General features: G+C 48.8%; 1 protein-coding gene across 1 annotated transcript; it reads right to left on the minus strand.

Moving 5' to 3' along the window:
* Window positions 1-1,725: 1,725 nt before the first annotated feature.
* Window positions 1,726-23,914, minus strand: Ccnf (cyclin F). Its single transcript, XM_027940675.2, has 17 exons — window positions 23,848-23,914; window positions 22,431-22,585; window positions 21,131-21,237; window positions 19,871-19,938; window positions 17,662-17,855; window positions 17,221-17,274; window positions 16,388-16,492; window positions 16,005-16,082; window positions 13,444-13,595; window positions 10,914-11,078; window positions 8,329-8,452; window positions 7,982-8,162; window positions 7,619-7,706; window positions 4,636-4,735; window positions 4,395-4,522; window positions 2,842-3,011; window positions 1,726-2,212 (listed from the first exon to the last, which is right to left on the minus strand). The coding sequence occupies exons 1-17, from the start codon at window positions 23,861-23,863 to the stop codon at window positions 1,755-1,757; spliced, it is 2,343 nt and encodes a 780-aa protein (XP_027796476.2). The 5' UTR covers window positions 23,864-23,914; the 3' UTR covers window positions 1,726-1,754.
* Between the last annotated feature and the right edge of the window lie 2,925 nt (window positions 23,915-26,839).

Below are 26,839 nucleotides of genomic sequence, written 5' to 3' on the forward strand. Positions count from 1 at the left end.
CTTCTGCTAAGTCCTGGGCAGTACTGGTCTTGGGAGTGTTGGACAGGGAGTGGACAAGGCATTCAGTGACCCAGGGAACATTTGGGTCAGTGGGAGGACTGTGGGCACAGATATTGCTGAGGACGAAGTGTGCAGTCAGGGGGCACCAAGGTGACAGGCCCTGGGGGTAGACAGGGAGACCCATACCACAGTCAGGTGGTCCAGGCATTGCCTAGAGTGTTTCTTACAGGTGCAGGCTGGGAGAAGACAGAGAACTGAGTCCATCCAGAGTTGGGATTCTCATCAGAGAGATTATGAAGGGTCAAGGCAGTTCAGGGATGCTTCACTCCTGTGCCACTGTCCCCATCACATTTAATCCTCACAACACCCCTGTGAGGTAGGTTATCATCGTCCCATCTTACAGATGAGGAAACTGAGGCGCACACATGCCCAGGGGCACATGGTGGAAAGGACAGGTTTACAATTCCAACTCCTGGACTTTCCTCAACCCAACCATGCACCACCCAGGGTGGTCAGAATTCTTGTACAGTAGCAAAAAAAGACAGCTGCCACAGTGAAAACACACACACACACACACACACACACACACACAGAGCAAAGCCACTACCAAGCCAATATCCCCCTTCCCTATACTTTTGGTTCAAGAGCTTTGGGGAAACTGGCCAAGTGGTTCTTACCTTTGAAAGGTAATAAAAGTACTCCAGCAGGGTCAGAGTTAGGATAAGTGATCAGCCTTTGGTGGGCTCACATGCATCCAGGCAAGTGCTCTACCACTGAGCTCCATCCAAGCCCTGTCATTTTCAAAGCAGGAAGCCACATCTCTGGCCAGCTTGGAATCCACAGATCTGCAGTTATCAGCCATGGGCAAGCCCTCTGATATTCTTCCTCTTGATTACCTCAGATATTATGACTCTTTTTCCGGCTAACCTCTCTGGGAAAATTCTGTTTGCACAGTGTGCCAGGATAGCACCAAAGGGCTAGTGTCACTTGTTCTTTTTTTATTTGAGCCTAAATAAAGTTGGGAACATCCTCTCCAGTTCCCACTTTTATTTTTCCTCTATTTTAACTTTTTAAAAAATTTTCATTTTAAAGAAATATAGAAATAAAAACAGGAAAAGAATGGCCCGTAAATTCAGTGCAAAGAGAGATATTCATATAGACACCATGAGACACAGACCACTCTGGGAGAAGGGACATATTTCTAAAATAAGTTCAAAGTGCTGGAGGGAGGGAGCCTGTGGCCCCAGCTTCAGGGCCCCCATACCCGGTGGTCACACTGAAATCCACATCTATATACAGGGTCATAGGTTGCCTTACCATGGGACGTATCACCCAGAAGGGAGTGGATATCCCAGCCTGGCTGAGGTGGGTGAGGGGACGGTGGTGTGTTCAGAGCTGCGAGCTGTGCCAGGATACCTGGGTCACATGAATTTGGAGCTTGAAAGCTACTGTTTCTGGGCATGGGGCTCAGTGGGCCAATGCTGGGAAGAGGAAGACACACATGGGCTTAAGCTCTCAGAAGACAGCAGGAAACATGAGGGTACAAGGACAGGTCTCACATGGTGTGGCATGATTGTTTTAAGGCTATATTTCCAGAGAGGAGCTGAGTGAAACTCGGTGCCCAGGAGTTACCCCTGTTCTCTGTGTGACACCTACCCAGGGTCTGCATAGCACCTATCCACAATGCTTGCTCCCCCCCTCCCCGTCCCCCCCTCCCCCAGTAAACATTCACTATGGCAAACACACACACACATTCACAGCTTCAGGAAGCCCAAGTTCACGTCCTTGCCACTGTGCATGGATAGGTTTTGCGGCTTCACCTGCTGCTGGGGAGCACTGCTCCCTGGGGGGGTTGGGGGACGACACTGTAAACATGATTTCTTGGCCTGATGGTGGCAAGGCTGTGTATCTGAGTTGCTGCCCAGAGACAGCACTGAGGTAGAAAGGGGAGGGCCCCCTGAGCCACTGTCCACTGAGTTTGTGGGACTCGCGCTGCTCACGGAGGAGTACCCTGAGGTTGTGACGTCCTTGCCAGGACCCCTCCTGCTATGGAGAAGAGGCCTGGGGCCTAGGGCTGGAGGTGTCTGAGTGCCAGGCACCTGGTGTCCCTTGTCCTCCTGGCAGGTCTCCTCATCACTTGATTCCTGGCAGCAGTGCTGTTCTGGGTTCAGGTACACCACGGTGACATCGAGGACACCACTGGGAGCTGTCACTGTGGGAAATGTCGGTGAGGGGGAGAGAGGTCACACCTCAGCCTGAGCATCCGGGGTAACCCAACAGCCCAGGCTTCAGCTCCTTGCCAAGATAGTTTAAAACATTGTGTTCCAGGACAAATGTCCCCTACCTGGCTATAGTTCCTTATATGGCTTAGGTGAGAGCTGAGGGTGACATGCTTCTCTTAAGCTGGGAGGGCAGTGGAAAGTGACAAATTGGCCAACTAATCACTCAGTCCACCAACAGACATAGATGCAATAGAAACCCTTCCAGGCTGGGCTGGGGACAGGACCTTCTGTGGCCGGCTGAGGGGGCTTGCATACACCACATGGACACATCTCAATGTGCAAGAAAGAGCTTACCAGGACTCCAGAGAGGAGTCTATTTGCCCTATTATCTATTTGCCCCTGCCCTAGCAAGGTCCTGGAGCAGCACAGACCCTGCTGGAGCTGGACACAGAACTTGTCTAAATCATCTCCAGGCCTGTGGGCAAGGCCCAACCCCACCCCTGACTCTACTCTCAGGCTTTTCTGTAGTCAGAGATATGGTAGGAGGTGGTGCTGAAGGCCCTCAGTGTGGGTGGCCTCCCGCCTGATGACCCTTTGCACAGCATGGCCACACACTCACCGTCACCCTCCTTCTCTCCTTCACTCTCCTGATCGCCCTCATAACCAGAGCAGCAGTCCAGGCTCCAGTCGAGGAAACTGCCCAGCAGCGTCTCTTCCTGGCTGGACAGCTCTGCAGTAGGGGTGGTGACAAAGCTGCCTCTGTCCTCCTGGAGGCTGTTCTCTCGCTTCCTGCAAAGTGGGAAAAATCCAGAAGGCTCTGGTCACAGGCAGCCCATCTGGAGGTCCCGCCTGGTCCTCAGCCCCTGCCTCAATTACCTGCATGTCCCTGGGCCCTCACCTTATGCTCTGAAAGAGCAGGTGTAAGCCCTGGGGGAAGGATGATTGGACCAAACCGGGCCCAAGTCTGGGTGTGAACCCAGATTCATCCGGGCTGGCTATGGGGACCTGGGCCAACTACTTGGCCCCTCTGGAGACTGGCAGGATGATGCAACCCTCCAGGGTGCTAGTTATATAAGACATGGGTAGTGCCTGGCCTGGCACTGGGCAAAGACAACATGGACAGCCTGTCTTTGGGCAGTGTCAGCATGTTGCCCCCCCTGTGGTCAGAACTGAAAGCTGGAATGTAGGCCTGTCCCTGGGAGATGCTGCCACACTGCTGAGCCTTTCTATTTCCTGACCTTAGACTAAGGGGGCTCCAGGGAGCCTCTGGGAAGCAGGTTTGACACAGTGTGGTTGGGCACATGGCAGGGGCCAGGGACCCCACCCATCAAGGCACAGATGCACGTGTCTGTTGGGCTTTCCCCATGGTGGTCTCATCCCTGGACAGTCAGGGTGCCATCAGCAGAGTAAATTGTAATTGGCAGCCCTCTCAGGAGGACCCAGGTCTCCTCTACTCAGCACAGTAGAAGGTGGTCTGGTGCATTTCAGAGAGGAAGCACCAGGACCAGGGGCTTAGCCTGTTTCTAGATCAACTATTTCCTTAGGGTTCCCCAAAGATTAGGGCTCTATAACCAGGGACCCACTTTCTATAGAACTGTCATGGAGGTGGCCCAACCTGGCCCTGTGTTGTGACAGGGATAACCCAGCTACCCAGTGCCTGTCTTCAGGAAGCTCAGGGGGCACATGGAACAGAGGAGTTATAAAGGTAGGGCTTATCTGGGCTTTGCGGGACCAACAGGAGTTCTTCAGGTGGGCAAGGTAGGGAGGGAAGGTACAGCTACAGCATTAGAAGAGAAACAGGAATAAATACGAATATATACAAAGAGGGAGGGGACAAAGGGAGGAAGGCTAGCAATAAGATATAGGGATAACAACATAAAGCAGAGAAGCCCAGGCTGGCACATGACATATAGGCAGGGCCCGGACCCAGGCGGGATCAAGCGTGCTCAGGACCATCTGCCCCCAAGGGAGCCAGGAGAGAGAGGCAGCCAAGCTCAGGAGCAGGCCCAAGGGCAGACTTCCTGGGTTCAAGGCAGGTTCTTTCTACATGAGATTTGCTGCTCCACAAGTCTCAAAAGCCCCTCGGACAGCTGCATTGTCAGTGAGGGAATTCAGAGCTGGTGAGCAAGGGCCAGCCTTTCATCATAAGACCTGAACCAGGGCCAGACTCACCGTTTGGTTCTCCTTCCGGAGGGAGAACTGAGGAAGGCATGGATTTCTCCTGTGCTAAGGAAAGACGGGGGCTCTGGACTCTCTTGCTTCACTCCTAAGGCCACACACAACTGACTGTGGCTCAGCACCTGAGGGGAGGCCAGAGTCAGTGAGGGAAGCCACCTAAGGCGAGACTGAGGCAGGGCAGATAAGCCCACCCACCCAGCACCCTGTAGACACCCAGGCCGGGGTGAGGCAGCACCTCTTCCTGGCTGACTTCTTCATAGCGCTTGTCCTCAAATCGCTGCTTCACAGCAGTCAGAGAGACTTGTCTGTAGTCCTTGGGGGCATCATCATGGAAGCTAGAAACAGGGACATGGGGGAGGACCCATGAGGACCTAGACCCAGTTTTAGTCTAACTCTCTGAACTGGAGGGGACAACAAGCTTTTGACACCAGCCCAGTGGTACCAGTGCAGTCACCTTGGAAAAGCTCTTGGTAACACCTCAAATGGTTAAGCACAGTTTCCACAAGTCCCCGTGTTTCACCCAAGAGAATCGAGCACCGCCACACAAGAACTTGCAAAATGTGTTCACAACAGCACTGTTCACAATGGGCAGGGGTAGAAATAACAAAAGTACCATCAGTGTATGAATGGGTAGACAAAAAGCGGTCCATCCATACGGTGGAATTTTATTCAGCCACAAAAAGAAATGGAAGCACTGGGGAGTGGTTTTGTGTGCCTGCTACAGTATCAGAGGCTTGGGAGGCAGGAGGATTGCAAGTTTGAGGCCAGCTTCAGCAATTTAGTGACATCCTGTCTCAAAATTTCAAAAACTAATAATAAAAGGAGGGATGAGGATATGGCTCAGTGGTAGAGCACTTGCCTAGCATGGATGACGCCCTGGGTTCACTCCCCAGTACTGAAAAAAAAAAAAAAGAAAGAAAGAAAGAAAGAAGATTAAGAAAAGAAAAAACAAATGAATCACCAACACACCAACACAAGCCTGGAAAACAGCATGGTCACTGTGAGGAGCCAGATAGAAGAGGCTGCCTGTGCGCAGGGCAGGGTCGCATCACACAGAACATCCAGAACGGGCAGATCCATAGAGGGAGGGAACAGACAGTACTGCCAGGGGCTGACGGAGTTGGCAGAATTGAAGGGTTAGAGGTAAAGGGTCAGAGTGTTTTCTTGGTGCAGGGGTGGGGCGGGGGTGATGAAAATGTTCTAAAATTGGTAGAAGTGATGGTTGTGTGGACTCTGTGAGTATACCTCAGATTAAGTTGTCCAGTAAAAAAAATTTAGGGGCTTAAGCTGTAGCTCTTGCCTAGCATGTATGAGACATTGGGTTCAATCCTCCCTACCACATAAAAATAAACAAGTAAAATAAAGGTGGGGTATCCATCTATAACTACAAAAACATTTTCAGCTGGGTAGAGTGGCATACACCTGTGATCCCAGTGGCTCAGAAGGCTGAGGCAGGAGGATTGCAAGTTCAAGGCCAGCTTCAACAACTTAGTGAGATTCTGAGCAACTTAGCAAGACCCTGTCTCAAAACAGTCTGAGGTTATGGCTCAGTGGTCAAGCACCTGGGTTCAATCCCTGGTACAAAAAAAAAAAAAAAAAAAATTAAATTTATAAATAAATGTTTCCAATTGAACCAGTTTGAAAAGCAAAATAGACTGAGGGTATAGCTCAGTGGTTGGTTATGTGCTTATCATGTGTGAGGCACTGGGTTCAATCACCAAAAAAAAAAAAAACAACATCAACAAAAGCTCCTGTGTGGGGAAAAGAACCAACACAGCCCAGCAACACCTTCTGGGCTACTGCTGGGTAATGATCTGTGCTCCCAGTAGAGCAAGGGGAGGTCAGAGAGTCAGCCTGGCTCCTCATCCGTCAGTTGTGGGGTCTGGCAAAACAGGGTGGGCCAAAGCACATGCCAAACCCTGAGAAATGCCCCTGAGAATGGAGTACAGTGGGGAGAGAGGAGAAAGGGCAGGTGGGCAGAAAATGGCTGGTCAGAGAGACTGGGAGCTGCTCTGCAGAGTTCTGATCTCATCCTGGAAGTGCGCAGGTGAGGCTCTGGATTGGTACAGCAGAGAGGACATGTTATTGAGAGATGGCTAGGGGAGTGACCAAGGTTCCTGAGAGGACCTACACCCAAGGTGCTTGAGTGTATGTGGAAAATGTGCCAGACCACAGAGCTCCTAGGCGACAGGGAAGAAGCAGACACAAAAGCAGGCTGATCCTGGCCTCAGCTAGGAGACTGGGCTTGGTTCACTAAGCACAAATGCAACCTACAGGAAGAACACATCCAGAGAGGAGACCAGCCAGCTCAGACACACTGGCAGTCGGGGGCCCAGGGTCGAGTTTAGGTGAGGTCTGAATCTGGTTAAGTCTCCCAGAGGAGAAAATCTGAGGAGTAGGTGAAAGACAAAGGACTCCAAGGAAGGGCAGCACAAGGAACAAGTGGACCTACAGAGTGGGAGGACAAAGTCCCAAAGTGCTGATGAGAAGGCGGGGGTGGGGGGGAGTCCCAGGCGGCGCACACTCAATGCACGGGTCTGCAACTCTCCACTCAAGCAGGCAGAACTACTGGTCGGCACATGCCCTAACATGGCTCCCCTCTGCCTAAGACCTGGATGCCCACAGGTCCCAGAATGCTTACTTTAGGGGAAGCCTGGCTCTTGTCTAAACATCACCCTGCCCCAGCCCCTGCCTGTTTGCTTTCTCTCCAGGGTCCGTCACCATCAGACATCCTGTATAGCCCATGCTGTTCTAGCCTCTCCCCCAGCACCTGGCCTGCCAGGGGGCGCCATGGACTGCATGGAGCAGACCATCAGTGGACCACTGAGGCTGAGGGAAGTGCCCAGAGAAGATGCAGGTGCACAGATGGGGAGGCAGCAGGGCAGTGGGTCTGAAGTGCAGGTAGGGGCAATAGGTCAGAGCAGAGTGGAGACAGGCACAGTTGGGACTGGTGGTCAGGAGCCCTTGTCTGCTTGCTCCCTGTTCCTCCATAAGACAGAGGATTTATCTAATGAAGAATGTGTGAAATAAGCAGCACAGGGCTGGGATTTTAAAACATTAACTCTGAGAAAGACTTTTCTTGCAAGAAACTCATTATAGGAAGCTCTGTGGGTTGACTGATAGCTGTCACATGAAGAAGCAAAGGCCTTGATAGTACATGAGTGCCACCCCTGCTCTCGCAAAGTCTGGATGGAGGCCTTGTTTCCTCACAGACTCACCACTTTTTATGAAGGCTCAGGACACAGGGAATGAGGTCTTCAAAGGAGAACCCAGTGAGGTCACACAACTGACTGGTCCAGGGCTGTGCTGGGGAGGAGAGCAGGCTGGGAATGAGACTGACATCTGCCACTCCCACCCCACAACCTGCCATTATATTGTAGAGATTCCTGGAGCTCAGGATTGCAGTCCCTTTAAAATGACTTTGATAAGACCCCCTATAGACAGACTATCAACTGTCAAAAATCTGAGAAATACTTAAGCTAAAACAATGCTTCCCTTCCCACCCTGAGCTGCCTCTGGTCCTTCTCCAGGATGGACGGGTAATACTTTTTTCTCTTTGGTCCCTCCACCCCAATCCTTACTCTGCCTGTGCATTAGTCTGGCCAGGAACAGGGCTGCAGAGGCCAGGCAGGCTGGGGCGTAGGCAGACAGGCTGGTGTGTAGCAGAGAGAGTTCACAGAGGAAGCTGCACAGGTGCTGGGTTCTGGGTGCCACAGGAACCAGAGTCAGCAGGACCTCTTTGTAATCAACCACGGTGGGGATCTAGACAGAAATGAGGTGGGTGTGGGACCTGGGGTGGCAAGGCACCTTCTGGGCCCACGAGGACTTCCCAGAGCAGGAAAGCCGATGGATGACCTCCACCTGCCCACTCCCAGGACCTCAAGCATGTTGCAACTTTGATTCAACAGGAAAAAGAAACCCCACTTACCCTAATCTTCCCTTCCAGGGTGGAGATGATTTCTCCCATCATCCTCACCAAGTCCTCATACTTGTACGTGTTATCTGTGAGCCACACGGCCTCACGGATAGTCAGGATCTCCTTGCTGATGAACCTGGGATGTGGAGATGGGGTCACAGCCCTAAGCCCACTTCCCAAGGCAGGAGTGTGACTGGGCTGAGGAGGGCCGGAGGCTCTAGGAGATCTCAAGGTAGGGAAAACATGATGGCTTTGGGTTTTGATGACAAAAGGAGGCTCCACAATGGATCAAGCTGCCTATAGCTGAGAAGGAGCCTTAAGGAGGTAGTCAGAAGGTACTAGAAAGAGGGATTTGGGCACAAATATCTCTACCGATGGCCTCCATGAGTGATGTCATCATCCACCTGTCTTAACAACCTTAGCAGGGAGGATTTGCCCTACTTTTCTTTCCTTTGCAGTTTGGAACTGAACCCAGGGCCTCATGCATGCTAGGCAAGCACACTACCACTGAACAATACCCTCTGCCCCATCTTTTGTCAGTGTCTATCAGGTGACTATAAAGAATTTAAACCTATGGGGCTGAGGTTGTGGCTCAGTGGTAGCGTGCTTGCCTAGCATGCATGAGGCACTGGGTTCGATTCTCAGGACCATATACAAATAAACAAAGTAAAGGTCCATCAACAACTAAAAAATATTAAAAAAATAAAAAAGAATTTAAACCTAGGAGGTTGGGGAGCCACAGAATCAGAAGTTGGAGGCAAAGGGCCAGAAGTAGCATCCGGCCATAGAATGCCGACTGTCCCTGAGGCAGGCGGGCACCCCATTCTTTACGGTCCACCAGCACTGACTCTCAGGAATCACACTGCTCCAACAGCTCTGAAGGCACTGTCTTGAGAGAGTCGACATGGCCCAGTCTTTGCACTGCTCCATCCAGAGACGGCAGTTTGCACATTTGTCACTGGCTTGACAGGGAGGATGAGGGTATATGCTGCCAGTGTGAAGGGCATAGATGCCAAAAGGAGGGATGCAAGTGGGCTGATGAGAGCCCTGCACTGGGGTCATGCTGGGGACAGCAGGTGCCACGCAGAGCAGAGCTGGTGCATCTTGGCCCTCAGAACCTTTTTAAGCAGATATTACTGCTTGTCTATCATCCAACAACTTTTATTTTAGATTGCAATGAGGTGACTGTGTCATTAGATCCAGGGAGGCAGTGGCTCCACCAGTTCAGCATCTCTGGTCAGAAGACCTAGGAAGTTGGAGTCAGGTCCAACAGAACATTTGTAGAGGGCCCTGGATGGGATATACTAGTGTCTGCTTACTAATCCTGAAGCCTATGTTCCCTCCTTCTGTGGCAATATGACCCTGCTCCAAGCTGACAGTTCCCATCATGAATAGATGTGGCTATGTGACTAAGCTGGAGAGAAAGATAGACAAAGAAGCTATGGGGATCATGGGGACAAAGGCAGCCCTTGGAAGTAGTGACAGAGAACAAGATAGGAGCTAGGGTTCCTCAATAACCTCATGAAACCAACCCACCCCAGAGACCCTGGACCCTCTGAGGTTACCATGCAAAAGAGGAATGAGCTATGCGCAGTGGTGCACGCCTGTAATCCCAGAAACTTAGGAGGCTGAGAAAGAAGGATTGCAAATTCAAACCCAGCCTCAGCAACTTAGTGAGGTGCTAAGCAACTCAGGGATATCCTGTCTCTAATAAAATATAAAAAAGGGCAGGGGATGCAGCTCGGTGGTTAAACATCCCTAGGTTCAATCCCTGGTACCAAAAAAAAAGAGAGAGAGAAAAAAATGAATCTCTGCTCTTAACATTATTGCTAAGTGCAGCCAAACCTGTCCCTTAACTACCAGGCCTGACTGACAAGGACAGTGGCCCTGGAATGTACTTCTAGTGGCTGGAGGAAATGCCAGGGATGGTGAATTTAGGAAAACAAGAAAATGCAAAATGCATTGTGAGACTGGCTTCCTACATTGCTTCCAATGACAAAACCAGGGTGATCAGGCATCAGTTAAAGACATAGGTCTGGATGAAATGTAAAGTGGTCCAATTTAAAAAGCTGGAGCTGCCAATGGGTAGGCTGCTGTGTTTGGATGCCCCTAATACTGAATAATGTCCACAAGGTGGAACTGGGCTTTACCAAGGTGTCATTGGGGAACTTAAGACCCTCTCACCCCAGGACTGTGGAAAACTCTGACCATACAGACTTAAGAACTAGATCTCAGAGTTGTGGTTCTTCCCATGAACTCTGAAGATGTGAGGGTAAGGACAGTCAACTATACCTTCCCTGACACCACTGCCTTCAGAAGCTGGGGAAGCCTGGTCCAGCCTGTGCCTGCTGGAGTCCACACTCTGGGTCCCGAGACCATGTGCTGGGATGCTCATGCCCTGCACAGTGGCAACCACATGCCAAGGGTCAATTCCATTGTCCCTGTGTGTGGAGAACACCTAGCCTGGATGCCCCATTTTGGGACTCATTTCCTTTAAGAACCAGCCATCAGCACAGAAATGATAGGCACTCCCTGAATCTAGTAAGGGCCAACACATACACATACCAGCTCTGCCACGGAATGAATGTTCTTCTTACCGGGTACAGATGACCATGCAGGCAATGCCCAGCAGCTGGAGTTTGTACCGGGGTACTAGCCTTCTCCGCAGGTAGCGGTCCACACACTCTACTGCCAGGTGGAGGCAAAGACTCGTGAAGTCCTTCATGGTGGCAACTTCTACCAGCCAGTCAATCAGAATGTACCTGTGGAGAGAGAGCCACCCTTGAAAACTAGGACAAGCTTCCCTACATGTCCCAACTCCAATTTATACATAAGCAATTGAGCTGGCAATTTGTAGAATCACTGGTATACCCAGGAACCCAGGCTAGAGACAACATGTCCCAGGGGAGACTCCATGGGTCCCAGCTCCATAGCCATTCCTAAAGGCTAGCGAGCTCCAACATCTCTGCAACCTGCCCCCACCTCCAGGCATGCACATTCCTGGTGCTCATAAATACAAGTGTTTGGGGGCCTTTTCCTAGATTAGAGTCATGTTTGTGGTATTGGAGGAGCCTAACCCTTGCAGGTAAGGGGGCCAAGTAGGGTAGTCTAGGGCTGGGGTTGGATCACTGCTCTCAGAACCAGAGAAAAGTTACTCAAAGGTGGAAGAACTTTGGCTCTTCTACGCATCCAAACTCAGCCAACCAGTTTATTTATAATAATGCTCTGCAAAGGATGGAAGAGCCAGGAATGTTCCTAAAGCAAGAGCCACTGGTATCTTCATGAATCATCTGGAAACCCTGATGGATGTCCAAGGGATGACAGACACTGTTCCTCTCCACCAGGGGAGTAAACCCAGGGACCAGGGTCACAATCACGAGAATCCTGCAAGGATATCTGAACAAGGTCAATTCCTTTCTGAATGAAGGAGACACTGTCTTAAAGCAGAGTGAGTCAAACCAACAGAAAGCAAAAGAGAATGACGAACACCAGTGGAGACAGAAGGGGCAGGGTTCTAAGGTCAGCCCTGAAGCATCTTCAGATGTTGAAGGAAGGAGGGGGAGATGGGCTGAGGTACCAAAAGGTTCGGTTGGGAGAGTGGATAAGCCTCTATTTCCTCCCAGAAGGAAGAGCACGCAAAGGTCAGGTGCCCTGGTTTAAGCCAGCCAGGCCTGAACAGGACTAGGAAGCCCCCTGAGCAGATGGACTTGAGGAACTTAACAGCCTGACTTCTAAGCCTCGCACAGTGGCACACGCTGGTCATTGTAGCTAACCTGGAGGCAGAGACAGGAAGACTTCAAGTTTGAGGTTAACTGGGGCAACTTAAGAAGGCACTGCCTCAAAATAAAAAATAAAAGTGGTAAACAGTCTCCTGGGTTCAATCCCCAGTACTGGGGAAAGGGGAGAATCTGATTTCTAAAACAGATCACTGGATTATACACTTTAAAATGATTAATTAGTAGCTGGGTTTGCTGGTGTACACCTGTAATCCTAACAATTCTGGAGGCTGAGGCAGGAAGATCACAAGTCTGAGGCCAGCCTGGGCAACTTAGGAGACCCTGTCCAAAATGTTTCAAAGGGCTGGGGATGTAGCTCAGTGGTAAAGTGCCCCTGGTTTCTATCCCCAAATAGAGTGAGTTAAATTCATATCAATCTCCCACCCCACGTACACATAAAATGAGTATCAACAGTTTAAAAAAAAAGACAAAGAAACAGACTGGGATTAGAAGGCATTAGCCACATATTTTTCCTAACAGGAGGAGAAATGAGCTGAGAGAGAAGTGGGTGGAGGGTGGTGGGGCAACCATGGCCCCAGAAAGCAAAGGCATTCCAGTTGGATGCCATTAATGGGGGAGAGGAGTGCGCTGCATCTCTGAGGCTGTGTTTGTGCACAGATGAGTGTGCATGTGTGTGAGACATCAAACCTCTCCAGGGAAGGGATGATCATTTTAAAAATAAATGTTTGTTGAGCACTAACTATATGGGCAGTGTCTCCTAGACGGAGCCAGAAGCTGCCCATTATAAATTCAAAATGTATTTGAAATCTTATGCACAAACTTAAAAAAATCATTCATTTTTCATTTGACCCTCTAACACATTCTGTGATTCAGTACACAAGAGTGTCATTGCCCTCCTGGGAGGCCCGCTGGAAGTAAGCTATGCTGGGTGTTGTGGCCACTCTCCTAGGGGCACAGCTCCCTGGGTCCAGGCTGGCTTGGTCAGCCACCAAGTTTCACAAAACATAATAATGCTTAGAAAGATGAGCTATGACAAAAAGTTCGTAGGGCTGGGGCTATGGGTCAGCCGTAACTTGTCATACACAAGGAATGGGAGCCAATGGGTGTTTTGGTTTTAGAAACTCCCATCATTTTTGAGAGATGTTTAAAGTGGTTGGACATATTCTGTGGCTTACAAAAGATAACTGGAAAGAGTGGAGTAGGATATTTTCTCAAAGTGGAGTAGGACTTTCTCCAAGACCCAGAGAGCTGAAGCATTACTGCTTTTAGAGCATGGGCACACGCACACGAATGTGGGGAGGGGTTCCTGGTTGGCTGGTAACTGAACATCATGCTGCCCTGTGACAGGTGACTTGGTTATTTCTCTGCCACTGGATCATGCATGCCTCACCTCATTGTGTCGTTGAGTCCCTTCTGCACGGAGAAGATCTGCTGCTTACTGATGGCTTGAGAGGCCTGGAACAGCTGGCTGACGATCTCACTACAGGTTTTAGCTTCTAGTCCAAGTTGGCTTCCATTGGCACAGGCTTTGGCTAACGCTAGCTGAGGACCAGAAGACAAGTCCAACGTGAGCAGGAGGTGCTCCACACCCAGGCTCACGCCTTTCTGGTAGAAAACACAGGTGTGAGTGCTGCCTACTTAAGACTGCTCACCCTGGGACAGTACGATAAGATCTTTAGTGTCGCTCTTTTTGGGACAGGTGATACAGCACATGATAAGAACTTTAAGCGGAAGAGAGGATGGACGTGTGAGTCACCTTCCCTCTCCAGGGCAGGGCCTCACCAGCTAGTCTCCTGCCTACATTCTTTGTGAGAAGCTTCTGTTCACAGGTATGAAAATCAGCATACCAGGGGAGGCTGTACTGCAAGATGACAAGACCCAATTGGGGTCTCAAAAAATCTGGCTCTATAACTTGGGTCTGTGTGTGACCTTAGGTAAACTGGGAGACCCCCTGCACCTTGGTTTCTTCTTTCATGAAATGGTACATTAACAGTCTGGGTCAGCACCCAGCATGTAACCACCCAACACCCACGAAGACCTCAGATAGACACCATTAACTATTTTTATACATTTCCTTCTAGATTTTTCTAGACATTTTTAACAGTATATAAGTGCATTTGTGACCAGGGCACACATACACACATTTTTTCTTGGCCCACTAATAATGACATGCTTCCTTGTGTTATTCAACTCCAGACATATCCACTTCTTCTTTCATTTAGAGTATTTTAACATATTTCTTTGAGGAACTCGTGGTTCCTCACTGGTGAATCCACAGGAGCAGCTATAACCTTTTGCTCCACCTGTTCTCTGATGAAAGGCCTGTACTGATTTCATACCACTCATAGGAGCACTTACTTTATCTCACCTTCATGAAAAGTGATATTGCTACAAGTATCTATTTCCGGGAGTTACTAGCTAGCCACTCAAAAACACACAGAAAAATAAATACAATTTGCTAATACAATCAGCACAAGTTCTTTCATTTAAAGATGCACTCATTTGACTAGCAGCAAGTTTAATAGTTGTTCCACTTTTTATCTGGTTGTGTTTATCTCCTCTCAAAAATCCACTGAGCCCTCAGAATATCCACAAGGGTCTTACTACTCTTATTGATTATTCTGAGCTTCTGTAGAATTACATTTCTTATAAATCTTTTGACTACCTTTTTAGACATGAACACTGCAACATTCTATGATACATCAGCCTGGGCCATCTATGGATTTGTGACTTCTTTCCCAGGGTTTGAATGTAGATGACAGTATCATCCAGCTGATGGAGTGATAAGAAAAGCTTCTACCTGCTTGGCAAGGGGGGACTTTCTTCAGTTTGTCCTTAAATGACTTCTTTATAGCTGCAACGGGAGAGTCTGGGGAATACCAACTACAAACCCTTGACTTCCTAGCTGAATAACTTGAGCCGGGCTAGGTGCTCAAAAGATCGGGAAAGAACTCTACACACCCTCTGCTCTCAGGTGGCCTCAGCCTTCATTGTCAAGGTTAAGTATTATCTATGGGATGACCTCCACAAAGGAGTGGTATGAATTTTCATAGGTGTAGTCCACCAACATTTAAAATTAAGAGGCTAGCAAGCATGTGGCAACTGTAATCACAACAACCCAGGAGGCTGAGGCAAGAGGATAGCATGTTTGAGACTACCCTAGGCAAGACTTTGCCTCAAAAAATAAATAAATATATATATATATATTTTTTTAAAATTTTTTTTAGTTGTTAATGGACCTTTATTTTATTTTACTTTTTAAATTTATTTGAGAATCGAACTCAGTGCATCATGCATGCTAGGCAAGCGCGCTACCACTGAGCCACAGCTCCAGCCCCATATATATATATATATATTTTGTACCAGGGATTAAACACTGAGCCCCATCCCTGGCCCTTTGTATTTTGAGACAGGATCTCACTTAGTTGCTTAAGGCCACACTAAGTTGCTGAAGCTGATCTTCCTGCCTCAGTCTCCCAAATCACAGGGATTACAGGGTGTGCCACCATGTCCGGTTTTAAAATAAAATTTTTTTTAAGAAGGTGGGAGGGGGGCTGGGGATGTGGCTCAAGCGGTAGCGCGCTCGCCTGGCATGCGTGCGACCCGGGTTCGATCCTCAGCACCACATACAAGCAAAGATGTTGTGTACGCCGAAAACTGAAAAATAAATATTGAAACTCTCTCTCTCTCTCTCTCTCCCCCTCCCTCTAAAAAATAAAATTAAAAAAAAAAAAGAAGGTGGGAGGGTAGTTCAGTGATAGAGTGCTTAGCCTGAGAGACAGGGGTGGAGATGAATGAAGCATTTCTGAGCTCTCTCCCTGTGTGCCCAAGAGCTAACCTCCTGAAACACTAGGCTTCAGGACCAATCTTACTGTATCCCTCAGTCTCCATGTAAAGCCCAGGCAGTCCTGCCCCAAACACATAAAGGGAAAGGCCAGCACTCCATGTCACCTGCGCTTCCCAGCAGCCTTTGGCAGCATAGTCTCTGAGTTTCCGGAAGCTGTGGAGGCATCGTCCAGGATCTGACATCTGTCACAGGAGAAAGTTGCCTTTATACAGTTGTGTCTTGGGAGCTGACCCATGGGTTCTTAGATGTCTCCTCCCTCACCCCTGGTCCCCACTGTGCTGGCTTCCCAGCCTTTTATCCCCAAATGAAGGTGGTTGTCTTTGGGGGGTGCTAAGAGCAGACTGCTACTTAGCAGCTCCTGGTGGCCAAGAGGCCAGAAGCTGTTAAAGCAACTTCTTTTGTCCATTAGAACCTAGTCCAAGGGCCAGTTTGGGGAATGCCTCTGGCCAACAGGACTCCTCCTTTTCCCAGAAGTGGGTCCACTCACATCCATCCTTCTGTCACTCTCCCAGAGGAGGTATGAGCTGGCCAAACACCCCTGATGAGCAGACTCTTCAAACAGGTGACGGGCCTGCTTCTTTTTCTCTTCATCCTGGAGTAAGCCAAGCACAACTGGTTCTTTTCTCATCAATCTACCAGCCACCTTCTTCCCCTCCATGCACCTAAGCTATCACACTCTGAGATAACTCAAGGGTTGACTAAATCAGGGTAGAAATGATTCTCTGAAGATATACCACTTGACAACCAAGAAGTACAGACTTGGAGCTCTGGCCTTGCTTTTCCTGGAGGAGGTTTCTGTGTGGGTTTGGCCTGCAGGCTCCTTGACTCAGCTCTGGGACACCCAAGGCCTGCCTTTCACACTGTTGCCAAAGAAAATGTTCTGTACCGCCTGGATAGTAGTGTTGGTGGCTCCTCACTTACCCTCAGCATCCCTCCCAGATGCTTTAGGAGAAGCATCACCTTCTCTAAATCTGATGCAAAGGGGGCTAATGAGCACAAAGCCTGTTAAACTTTAAGAGTACAGAGGTCTGGGTGAGCACTGAGGCTCACCAGTGGAAGAACTCCACCTGCTCAAGTCCTGCCTATGTCTGCTCACCTGTGCCACTTACCCACCATAGGCATTTGATTCTCACAGCCCCCCAGGAGCCCGATCACACAACAGGATCCACTGCCCAGCCCCATGTAGCCTTTCAGGGCCAGGCTTGGCTTTTGCAGTGACCTTGGATGCCCCCTTCTGCTACTTTTCATGTACTTCCTGGATCTTGGACAGGGATTTGACAAACAAAGCAAAGTCCGAGGGCAGCAAACAACTGGACTAACCTCGAAAAGATTTAGCACTCTTCCCAAGCAATGCAGTATGGACGCTCTGTGAGTCTTGAAAGTAAAAAAAGAAGGAGGAGAAAGAAGTATAATTCCTCACAAAGAGAACTGCCAGGGGGCTATCCTTCCCAGCCCTGCCACAGCCCCCTCTTCACACAGAGGACCACGCCCCAGTTCTAATCTTTAGCTCTGGCTGCTTCAGGCAGTCTTGATCCTGTGTTTCCAGCTGCCAACACTTCCACCAAGACAGACTCTGCTGTCCACCCCTGCCCTTCACACCTCCTCTCCCATGGTCAGTTCAAGTCACAGCCCCCATACCTGCACTGAATTTTCTATACTTCTACTTCCTTTAGGTCCCGACTTTACATGGCCTACAGTATCTACCTCTGGGTTTTCCTGTGTCCTGGGACCCTGCAGGTGGAGCCCCTTGCCAGAACTTACTCTCTGCAGCTGGCACTCTGCCCTGAGACTCTCATGGACCACAGCCTTGCAGCAGCTTCCAGACACTGACCATGGCGGGCGGATGAAGAGCCAGATGAAGGGCATAGCACTCACATTCAGTCGCTCTGCCAGGCTGAAGAAGCGAGAGGCCTTCAGGCCATTCACTTCTGCACGGGCCTCATCAGACACAGACACTGTCAAACAGAGAAGAGCCCATGCTGTCACTGAGGGGAATGGAATAAGGAAAGTTCTCCAGTCCTTCTGGAAAGTCTAAAAGCTCAAGCCCATTGCAGTGCAAAGTAGCTGGTGTCTTAGAAGAGATGAGGCCTCTAGGAAGGGGGCTCCATCCTCTTTTTCCCCTGCTTTCAGTTCTAGGATGGGTCAGATGGTCTTGGTGATCTCAGGACCTTGCTGGAATCCTTCCGGAAGCCTGGACTCTAATGACGAGGGAAGGTGTGCCCCAGAGGTTTCAGTCCCATGCTCCCTCCCTAACCTCTTGCTTATGGGTTGTGGGGATGGGTTCTTTTCAGGGTGAAAATATTCTAACATTACAGTAGCAATGTTTGCACAACTCTGTGAATATACTTAAAAAAAAAACCAAAACACTGAATTATATACTGTAGGTGCACAATTCTGGGAACTGATCTATGACAGGAAGGTGGGGGCAGGACTTTGCCTCTCCTAGCCTGGAGGAGGGCAATACTTTTGGGCTCCATCAGTCACCACAGTCCTGTCAGCTGGCCAAGGACAGGGATTATCTTCGCAAAACACCATGTCTTTTAGAAGCAGGAGAATGTTGGGCTATGTCTCAATCATGTCTTTTGGAAGCTGGGATAGCCGACTGGGATTCCTCCTTGGGGCATATGAGTTCCAGTAGATTAGCAAGAAGTGGTATAAGAGAAGCCTCACCAAGGCCTTTTTTTTTTTTTTTTTTTTTAAGCCAAGGTCTTTTAAGAAGCACCGGGCCTTCAGAGGCAAAGGAATCCTAGCACAAGGCTAGGCAGGTCTGAGCTGCCTCCAGCATGGAACCATGGCTGCCCATGTTACTGAGACCCTGTGGAAGCAGGCACACTGATCTCTCCCTGACGTTTTGCAAAGGATGGCCAAGGAGAGAAACTATATCCACTCATGGACTGGTGGGGTGGAGGAAGCCCAGGAAAGGCTAATTTCTCCAAGCAGCTTCCATCCTAAAGTTCTATTCAAAATCATTCTTGATTGAACTCAAGGACACTTGACCCTGGGCCACATTTCTAGACCTTTTTTACATTTTATTTAGAGTCAGGGTCTCACTGAGTTGCTTAGGGCCTCGCTAAGTTGCTGAGACTGGCTTTGAACTAGTAATCCTCTTGCCACCTGAGCCACTGGGATTACAGGCATGTGTGGTATGTGGTTCAAAGTCATTTTTTAAAAATATTTACTTTTTAGTTGTAGTTGGACAATACCTTTATTTTATTTATTTTTATGTGGTGCTGAGGATTAAACCCAGGGCCTCGCATATGCTAGGCGAGCACTCTACTGCTAAGCTATACCCCCAGCCCTCAAAGTCATTTTTTAAAAAATTTTTCTTAGTTGTAGATGAACACAATGACTTTATTTTTATTTGTTTATTTTTATGTAGTGCTGAGGATCGAACCTGGTGCCTCATACATGCTAGGCAAGCGCTCTACCACTGAGCGACAACCCCAGCCCTCAAAGTCATTCTTTGCTGACAAAAATTCAAGGATTTTTGGGCTGGGGTTGTGGCTCAGTGGCAGAGCGCTTGCCTTGCACATATGAGGCACTGAGTTCAATCCTCAGCACCACATAAAAATGAATAAACAAAATAAAGATATTAAAAAAAATTCAAGGGGTTTGCTAAAACAAGATTCTTGGGGCTGGGGTTGTGATTCAGTGGTAGAGCATGTGTGAGGCACTGGGTTTGATTCTCAGCACTGCATATAAAATAAAATAAATAAAATAAAGGTCCATCAACACTAAAAAAAAATCAATAAATAAATTTCAAAAAAAAAGAGAAGAAATTCTTAGAACCTAAGTTAAAGTATCAATGGTTCCTCACAGGGCAGCTCTGGGCACAAGCTATTAAGAAGAGATAGTAAGGCAGACCATCAGATACAGCAAGAAGAGCGACTAAATAACTTCACTAAGAATGTCTCTTGACCGAAGGCTCGTGTTTATCTAAGTGCCAACACTGGGTGGGGGCAGGACTTACAGCCTTCATTGTAGAGGTAAGCTATGCCCAACTTCACAGCAGCTTCAAAGTTTCCCTTTTCAGCAGCCCTAGAACATTAAGAACAAAGAACACAAGACTTTAAAGCCACAAAGGTGACATACTATCACAGCATTTGAAGCTGGATACTTGCTTTCCAAATTGAATTTTTAATGTAATATAGTCAAATAGCAATTACCAATACATGCTATAATGTGGATAAACGTTAAACATCGTGCTCAGTGAAGTTAGTCACAAAAGACCACATATTTTATGGTTCCATTTGTATGAAATGTCCTGAATAGGCAAATCCATAGATGGAAAATAGATTAGGGGTTGTCTAGGATTTGAGGGGTTGTCAGAAAAAGGGGGAATGACTGCTAATGAGTATGATTGGGGAGGTACTGGGTGCTTAAATCACTGAGCTACATCCTCAGCCCCTTTGTATTTTGAGACAGGGTCTTGCTAAGTTGCTTAGAACCTAACTAAATTGCTGAGGCTGGCCTTGGACTCTCCTGCCTAAGCCTCCTAAGTGCTTGAGATTAAAGGTGTGTACCACTGCACCTGGCTTCTGGGTTTGTTCTTTTTCTGCAGTATAGGGAATCACACACACTAGGCAAGTGCTCCACACCACCAACCCTTTTTAAGTTTTGAGGCAGACTCTCACTAAATTATCCAGGCTGTCCTTGAATTTGTCATCCTCTTGCCTCAGACCCCTGGGGTTGCTAGGATTATAGATATGCACCATTATGCCTAGCTTTCAGTTTATTAATTGAGGAGGATCAACCTGAGCCACCTGGTTCCAAGGGCAACCTCTGACACCATTATAATGTTCTTGGATGGTGGGCCTGGTTGCTAGTTCCTGGGCTCACAACTCTGTAGCAGATGGGATGGATCAACCAGTGAGTGAAATTCAATAGGACTGAAATCACATGGTTCTGAACAAAGGAAAAGGCTGAGTATTACTTCCATAGACAGGTGATTCATGTCTGAGTAACATGGGAAGTGGTCCCTGCCCCAGGGGGACCCTCTGGAAGCACAGCAGACATGAAGGATGAGCAATGAAGTGGCCTGCTGGAAGTGGTGTGGCTCAATGGGTGAGATCAGCAGCTCTGTGTCTTTCCTCGGGACATGAGGCAATAGTCAGGGGAAGACAGCAACAGGAAAATAGTTTCTGAATCAGATCTTGGGACACAGGCAGCAAATCAAGAGGAGCAAAGGCAGGAGGAGATTAAGCCATCCATTTTCAGGGTGCAGAGATACCTTTCAAAGAGCTTCAGGTTCTTTGGAGAAGGCCATAGCTCCTGGAAGCTGGCACATGCCCATACGCTGGCGTGGTTGTCCACCAAGTACTTGAGGTGGGAGTGTACCTGCAGAGCAACAGAAGCAGGGGGAATTACCGAGTGGCTCCCCAACAGCTCTGCTCCTGAAGACTCTTGAAGACAGGACACAGACATAAGGTGTCCTGTCTCCTTCCTGTCCCAAGCAGTAAGGGATCCAGTCTCTGTGTAAAAATTATGTTGCTTTGCATGGAAAATAAAGCCCTAAATGAGTTTCTTTGAAGTTCTAAGGGAGAAGTACAATGGCCCAGGAAGGGAAGACCAAACACCTAGATTAAGAAAGAAGGAATGACACTTCTGCAAGGGTCTATACCTGAAAGTGATTAAAGGGCCGCAAGCAAGACAAAAAAAAAAAAAAATCTGTTTTACATGGCTTAAAGATTGGTCACAGAGTCTCAAGGAAAAGACTGATAACCTCAGGTAGAACCCAGAGCTTTCAGGCAGGAAATACCGAGGCCAAGCACCTGAGCACAGGTGAGCAAATTAAATGCTAAAGTCTCCACTACTGTTGAGAATACAGTACACCATGGGTTCCCCAGGTATATTATAACCACAGTAGAGATGGTTTTGGGAATCAGAAAATGGGTTATTGGCGTTTTCCTGCCAATTTGTTGTATACTCTAGGACAAGTCATGCAAAGTGAGATTGCAGTTCAAAAATAACTTCTAGAGTTTACTTCAGCATTATATGTTAGGATTTATCTTCAAGAACATATTTTTATCCTTATTTTTGGGGGAGTGGGGATACCAGGGATTTAATCCAGGGGTGCTTTACCACTTAGCTACATATGTAGCCCTTTTTATTTTTTATTTTGAGACAGGATCTTGCAAAGTTGCTTAGAGCCTCACTAAGTTGCTGAGAGACTGGCCTTGAACTTGCAATCCTCCTGTCTCAGCCTTCCAAGTCATTGTGATTATAGGCATTGCCATAATACTCAGTTTATTTTTATCCTTTTTAATACAATCTTATTTCTTAAGAGACCTAAATTTTACTGCCAAAGAGCGGTACTTTCTCAGTTGAAATATACATTGCAATAAATGGAGTCAAACCTTAGTGTACTATTTCTCCAAATGGAATGTCCTCAAACATCTATTAGTGCTATCACTCTTGTTTCCTTTGCTCCCTTTTGTAGCCAGAGTTTTATTCTGACATTTAAGAACACGAGGCATTGATGTTGTAATCAGATGTGGTATGATTGGTATTGCTTTAATTTGGTGACTTACAGCTCGGACTGCAAGGATGTCCCCAACAGAAAGCCATTTCAGGATGTGAAAGAGCACATCTTCCGGGAGATTCAAGATGGTTAGATTTTGGGGTCGCCTTCTTATTCTTCTTTTGGTAGGATAACAAAAACACTTTGCACACCTACAGTGGATCACTTAAGGAAAAAAAATATATATATATAAGTCTTGATAAGTGAAAAGTTATATCTGAAGATGATTTAATAGTTTTTGTTTCTGTACCACAAAATAAGGAACTGACTAGTCCTAAACTTAGATTAAATAGTTGGATATCTTTGCTTTTATTAGACCATGTGATTAAAAAATATAACATTCAATAAGGATTTGTGGGTTTGGGCACTCTGGTTTTGGACCCTAAATTAGGAGGGTCAGCCCTGCAAGGAAGCAAAGGACTTGTAAACCAGACAGGTCCCTGTCCAAGCCTCAGTTTTGCAGATGTCAGAGCTGCCCTGTCAAAGCCCTAGTGTCCACCTCTGGGAAATGGGGAGTTGACAGCTATTCAACAAGGTTGTGCAAATCCAACACAAGACCTTGATTGGCACATATGCAAACATTAAAGATGAGATATGCAGTCTGCCGGATCAGTTCTTTTCTCCCTCTTCCTACAGTGGGTCATTCCAACTCCTACTCCAGCAACCCCTTCCTCATTCTAGGCAGATGGCTTTACTCCTTCTTTTGGAGAAAAATGTAAGCCCTTAGGAACCTCAACATCCTACTTCCCCATGTACAGATTTACCTGTCTTTCCACCCATCCCTCCTCCATCCCCCAAGGAAAGTAACTGCTCCTGCCTCCGTGAATCAGAACTTTTCTTACGAATGCCCACTCCATCTTTTGACCTGGATTTTCCAGTAAGCAACTAAACGGTACTGCAAAAGCCAAATGTACACCCAAGGAGACTAGTTCCCAAAGATTACTCCGATTACCATTAAAGTCTCCCCATTCATTTGTTCTAGAACACACACTTATTAGAAATGTTTAATCACCACTATAAAAACAACTGAGACCGCGGCTCGGCTTGACCGAGCTCAAAGGAGCCGTGGCGCCGGGGCTCAGAAGAGCGGTCCGCAGGTGCGCGGACAGAGCCTTAGGCGGGCGTGGGCTGCGGGGATCGCAGTGTCCCCGTTACTCCCTCCACAGGTTTGGAACTCTACAGAGATGCAATCGCAGTTTACTCTGCGGAAAACCCAAATAGTCGCCCAGGAGGAACAGAGCCGGGAAACGCCGCCGCGAGAAGCGCGGGCGCCGAGTGGGTATTTAAACCGCGCGTCCAAGTACGCGGTCGGGCTCAGGCTGGGGGCTCCCGCCGGCCTTGCTGCGGTGGATCACGCGCCCGCCTCCGGTGACAGGCGCCCGAGCACCCAGCCGCCTGCCCAGCGCCAGCCAGCCGCCCGCACTTACCACCGCCGCTCCCCATCGCCGAGCTCGAGCCGATACCGCCCGAGCCCGCCCGCGAGCGCGCCAGCGCCGGGCTAGCGCCCTGCCGCCGCGCGCAAGCGCAGGCCCCGCCCTTCGCTTGCCCCCGCCCCGTTTTCAAATGCACCCGGAGCTCCCATTGGTCACGCCAGGAACCACGCCCTCTATCCCGCCCGCCCTGTCGGCTCGTACAGCCAGCTATAGGCCCCGCCAGGACGCGAATTCGAACGCTGGCCGCCTATTGGCTGAGCTGGTGAGGACGCCCCGCCTTCCCAACCTGGCGGGGCTCCAGGAGGAGCGCGGCTGGAGTCCGCGGGCGGGGTAGCCTAGCTGCTTGCTGGGGGCTGTCCCTGGAGTAGGGGGTGCTGCCAAGCGCCCTCCGGTGCGTCCTCGTGTACGCTGCTGAACCCCATCCTGGCTCCTCCGGCCCAGTGCTGACTGGAGCAGGACTCGACCCTGACCCCGCCCGCACCGTCTGTCCCTCCCAACCTGGGTATCGAAGGTCTAGAGATGCGCGAGCGGAGGGTGATACCGAGGAGTTGGGAAGCCTAGGCTCCAGTCTTGGTGGGCTTACCTAGTGTTACTGGCAGCCTAGCCCAGGGACCCTGCCTGGATCTAGGTTCGCCAAATGTACACCCAAGGAGACTAGTTCCCAAAGTTCCCCGCCTGCATAAGAAATAGGCAGATGATGGGAAAATATATTTTATGCAGGGGTCTGGGCTAGGCTGCCCACTAACACTAGCACGCTGGATTTCCGCAGGCAAGCCCTTATTCTCGCCTTGACCACCGGTTGTCCCCCCCCCCCCCCCCCTTTTTTTATTTTAAAGAGAGAGAGGAAGAAAGAGAGGGGGAGAGAGAGAGAATTTTTAATATTTATTTTTTAGTTTTCCGCGGACACAACATCTTTGTTTGTATGTGGTGCTGAGGATCGAACCCGGGGGGCCGCACGCATGCCAAGCGAGCGCGCCACCGCTTGAGCCACATGCCCAGCCCCACAGGTTGTCCCTTTTGTTTCCAATCTCCCATCTTTACCGCTTGCACTTTCCGGTTTTATTGGCTGCCGCCTGCCACCTGGAATACTTGTTTCCGCATATATGCGGCATTGTGTATCATGTCTCAGCTCTTTATGGGATATGCTGTGGAGGAAAGACATTCTCCTGGGGAAGTCAGAAAATCTAGGCCCGGCTCTCCTCCTTCTCCCATGGCTTGGATCAGCCTTCATCCTCCCACTGTTCCCAGCTCACAGCTCACTAAACACTTGGGGTATCTGGCCTGAGCTGGACACATAGAAGCCAGTGTCAAAACCCCTTGTCAGACTGGGGCAGAAGACAGGGAGATAAGCAGGTGATCACAACAGGAACATAGGAGAGCCCTAGGGTTCCTAAAGAAATGAGTTAACTCAAGTGGGGCACAGTGGTGCACTCCTGTGATCCCAGGGGCTCTGGAAGCCAAGACAGGAGGATCATGAGTTCAAAGCCAGCCGCAGCAGTTTAGCAAGGCCCTAAGCAACTCAGTGAGACCCTGTCTCTAAATAAAATATTAAAAGGGCTGGGGATGTGGCTCAGTGGTTAAGTGCCCCTGGAGTTCAATCCCTAGTACCAAAAAAAGGGGGGGGGGGGGAAGTGATGAGAGATGGGACTATTTCCTGCCCCAGACTGAGGAAGAGTAGATAAGAGCAGAGCAAGCTTGGGACCTGCTCTCCCATGCTCCTCTTCCCACACAGAAGGAAGAGGAGGATCCACTGGGAACCTCAGATTTCTCATTTCTTTGTCACTCCTTTGTTTTGTGGGTTACTGTTTCCCAATTTGTTACTTTGTCCTCCTCACTGCTGTTACTTTGTTACCTGGTCCCTGAAGGCAAAGGTTCACTTTCAGTGTTTGTTTTTGGTAGTACTTGAAGAGATTAATAAGCTATATCTAGTAATGAGCAAGTCAGTTGCTACTGGTGTCCCAGAATCTATAACAGTATCATTGGTTACTCAAGGCCCCAGTGTCCTAATCACTCTTAGAAGAAAAGTGTTCTTTTTAAGGATCAGAAGTTCTTTTGGCTGCAGCTACAGGTCATGCTGCAGAAATCACTCCCTGACACATGCTCTGCACTGCCTTGGGCACCTAGGAATGAACTAAGATAATGGGTCACTCCTAAGCCATATGAGGTGCCACATTTCCCGTTGGGCTTCTAGAAAGTGAGAGAACTCCAGAAAGTCTCAATTCTTGGGAGCACAGGGAAATTCCTAGCAGAATAAGGTGGCAATTGAAGACCTGAGGGTCAATGTAAGGGGGGATTCATGGGTAAGGGTACAAAGTTGAGAGTAAGGAATAGTGAAGTAGGTTGGGAGCTCAAAAGATCCCACATTCAGAGAGAGGAAGGGGACCTTCAGAGAAGGCTGAAAGGAAACCAGAGGCAGTGAGCAAAGCCCAGGGATACTTCTATGACAAAGAAGTAGGGGATACTTAAATGCCTTAAAGCAGCCACACAAGGACAAAGAAGCTGGATATGGTGGCACACACCTGTAATCTAAGCTGCTCTGCAGACTGAGGTAGGAGGACTGCAAGTTCAAAGCCAGTCTTAGCAACTTAGACCCTTTCTTGAAATAAAAAATAAAAAGGGTTGGGGATGTGACTCAGTGTTTAAGTGCTCCTGTGTGGGTAGCCACTCTAAATGTACACACTTTTAAGTCCTGATGCACCACAAGGATCCTGAAAGATCACTGTAGTCTGGCGTGCAGTAGTGTCATGATTTGTGACTTGGGCTTTTTTTTTAACCCTCACTCTGATAATAAGGTGTGGCCCTGGGAGTGGCCCTAGGAGTAGGGCACCCAGAGGGGTTGAGTTACACTCACCTGTTCCCTTGTAATCTTACCCCTTTGCCCAGTTTGGGGATAGAATGTTCCATGGAAACTCCGTGTGTGTCCCCTTCTCTGGCTCTGCCTTTGGGTGTGGACTTCCTAGATGTCAGTCAACCTGCTGACAGCAGA

This window comes from Marmota flaviventris, chromosome 19 (genome assembly GCF_047511675.1).
Source record: "Marmota flaviventris isolate mMarFla1 chromosome 19, mMarFla1.hap1, whole genome shotgun sequence".
NCBI lineage: Eukaryota > Metazoa > Chordata > Mammalia > Rodentia > Sciuridae > Marmota > Marmota flaviventris.

Coding starts and splice junctions, on each gene's coding strand:
- Ccnf (XM_027940675.2), bottom strand. Junction 16,493..17,220: donor GAGTGCTAAATCTTTTCGAG/GTTAGTCCAGTT, acceptor GGCTTACTCCAG/GATGAAGAGAAAAAGAAGCA. Junction 4,523..4,635: donor AAGAAGTCAGCCAGGAAGAG/GTGCTGCCTCAC, acceptor GCCTCCCCTCAG/GTGCTGAGCCACAGTCAGTT.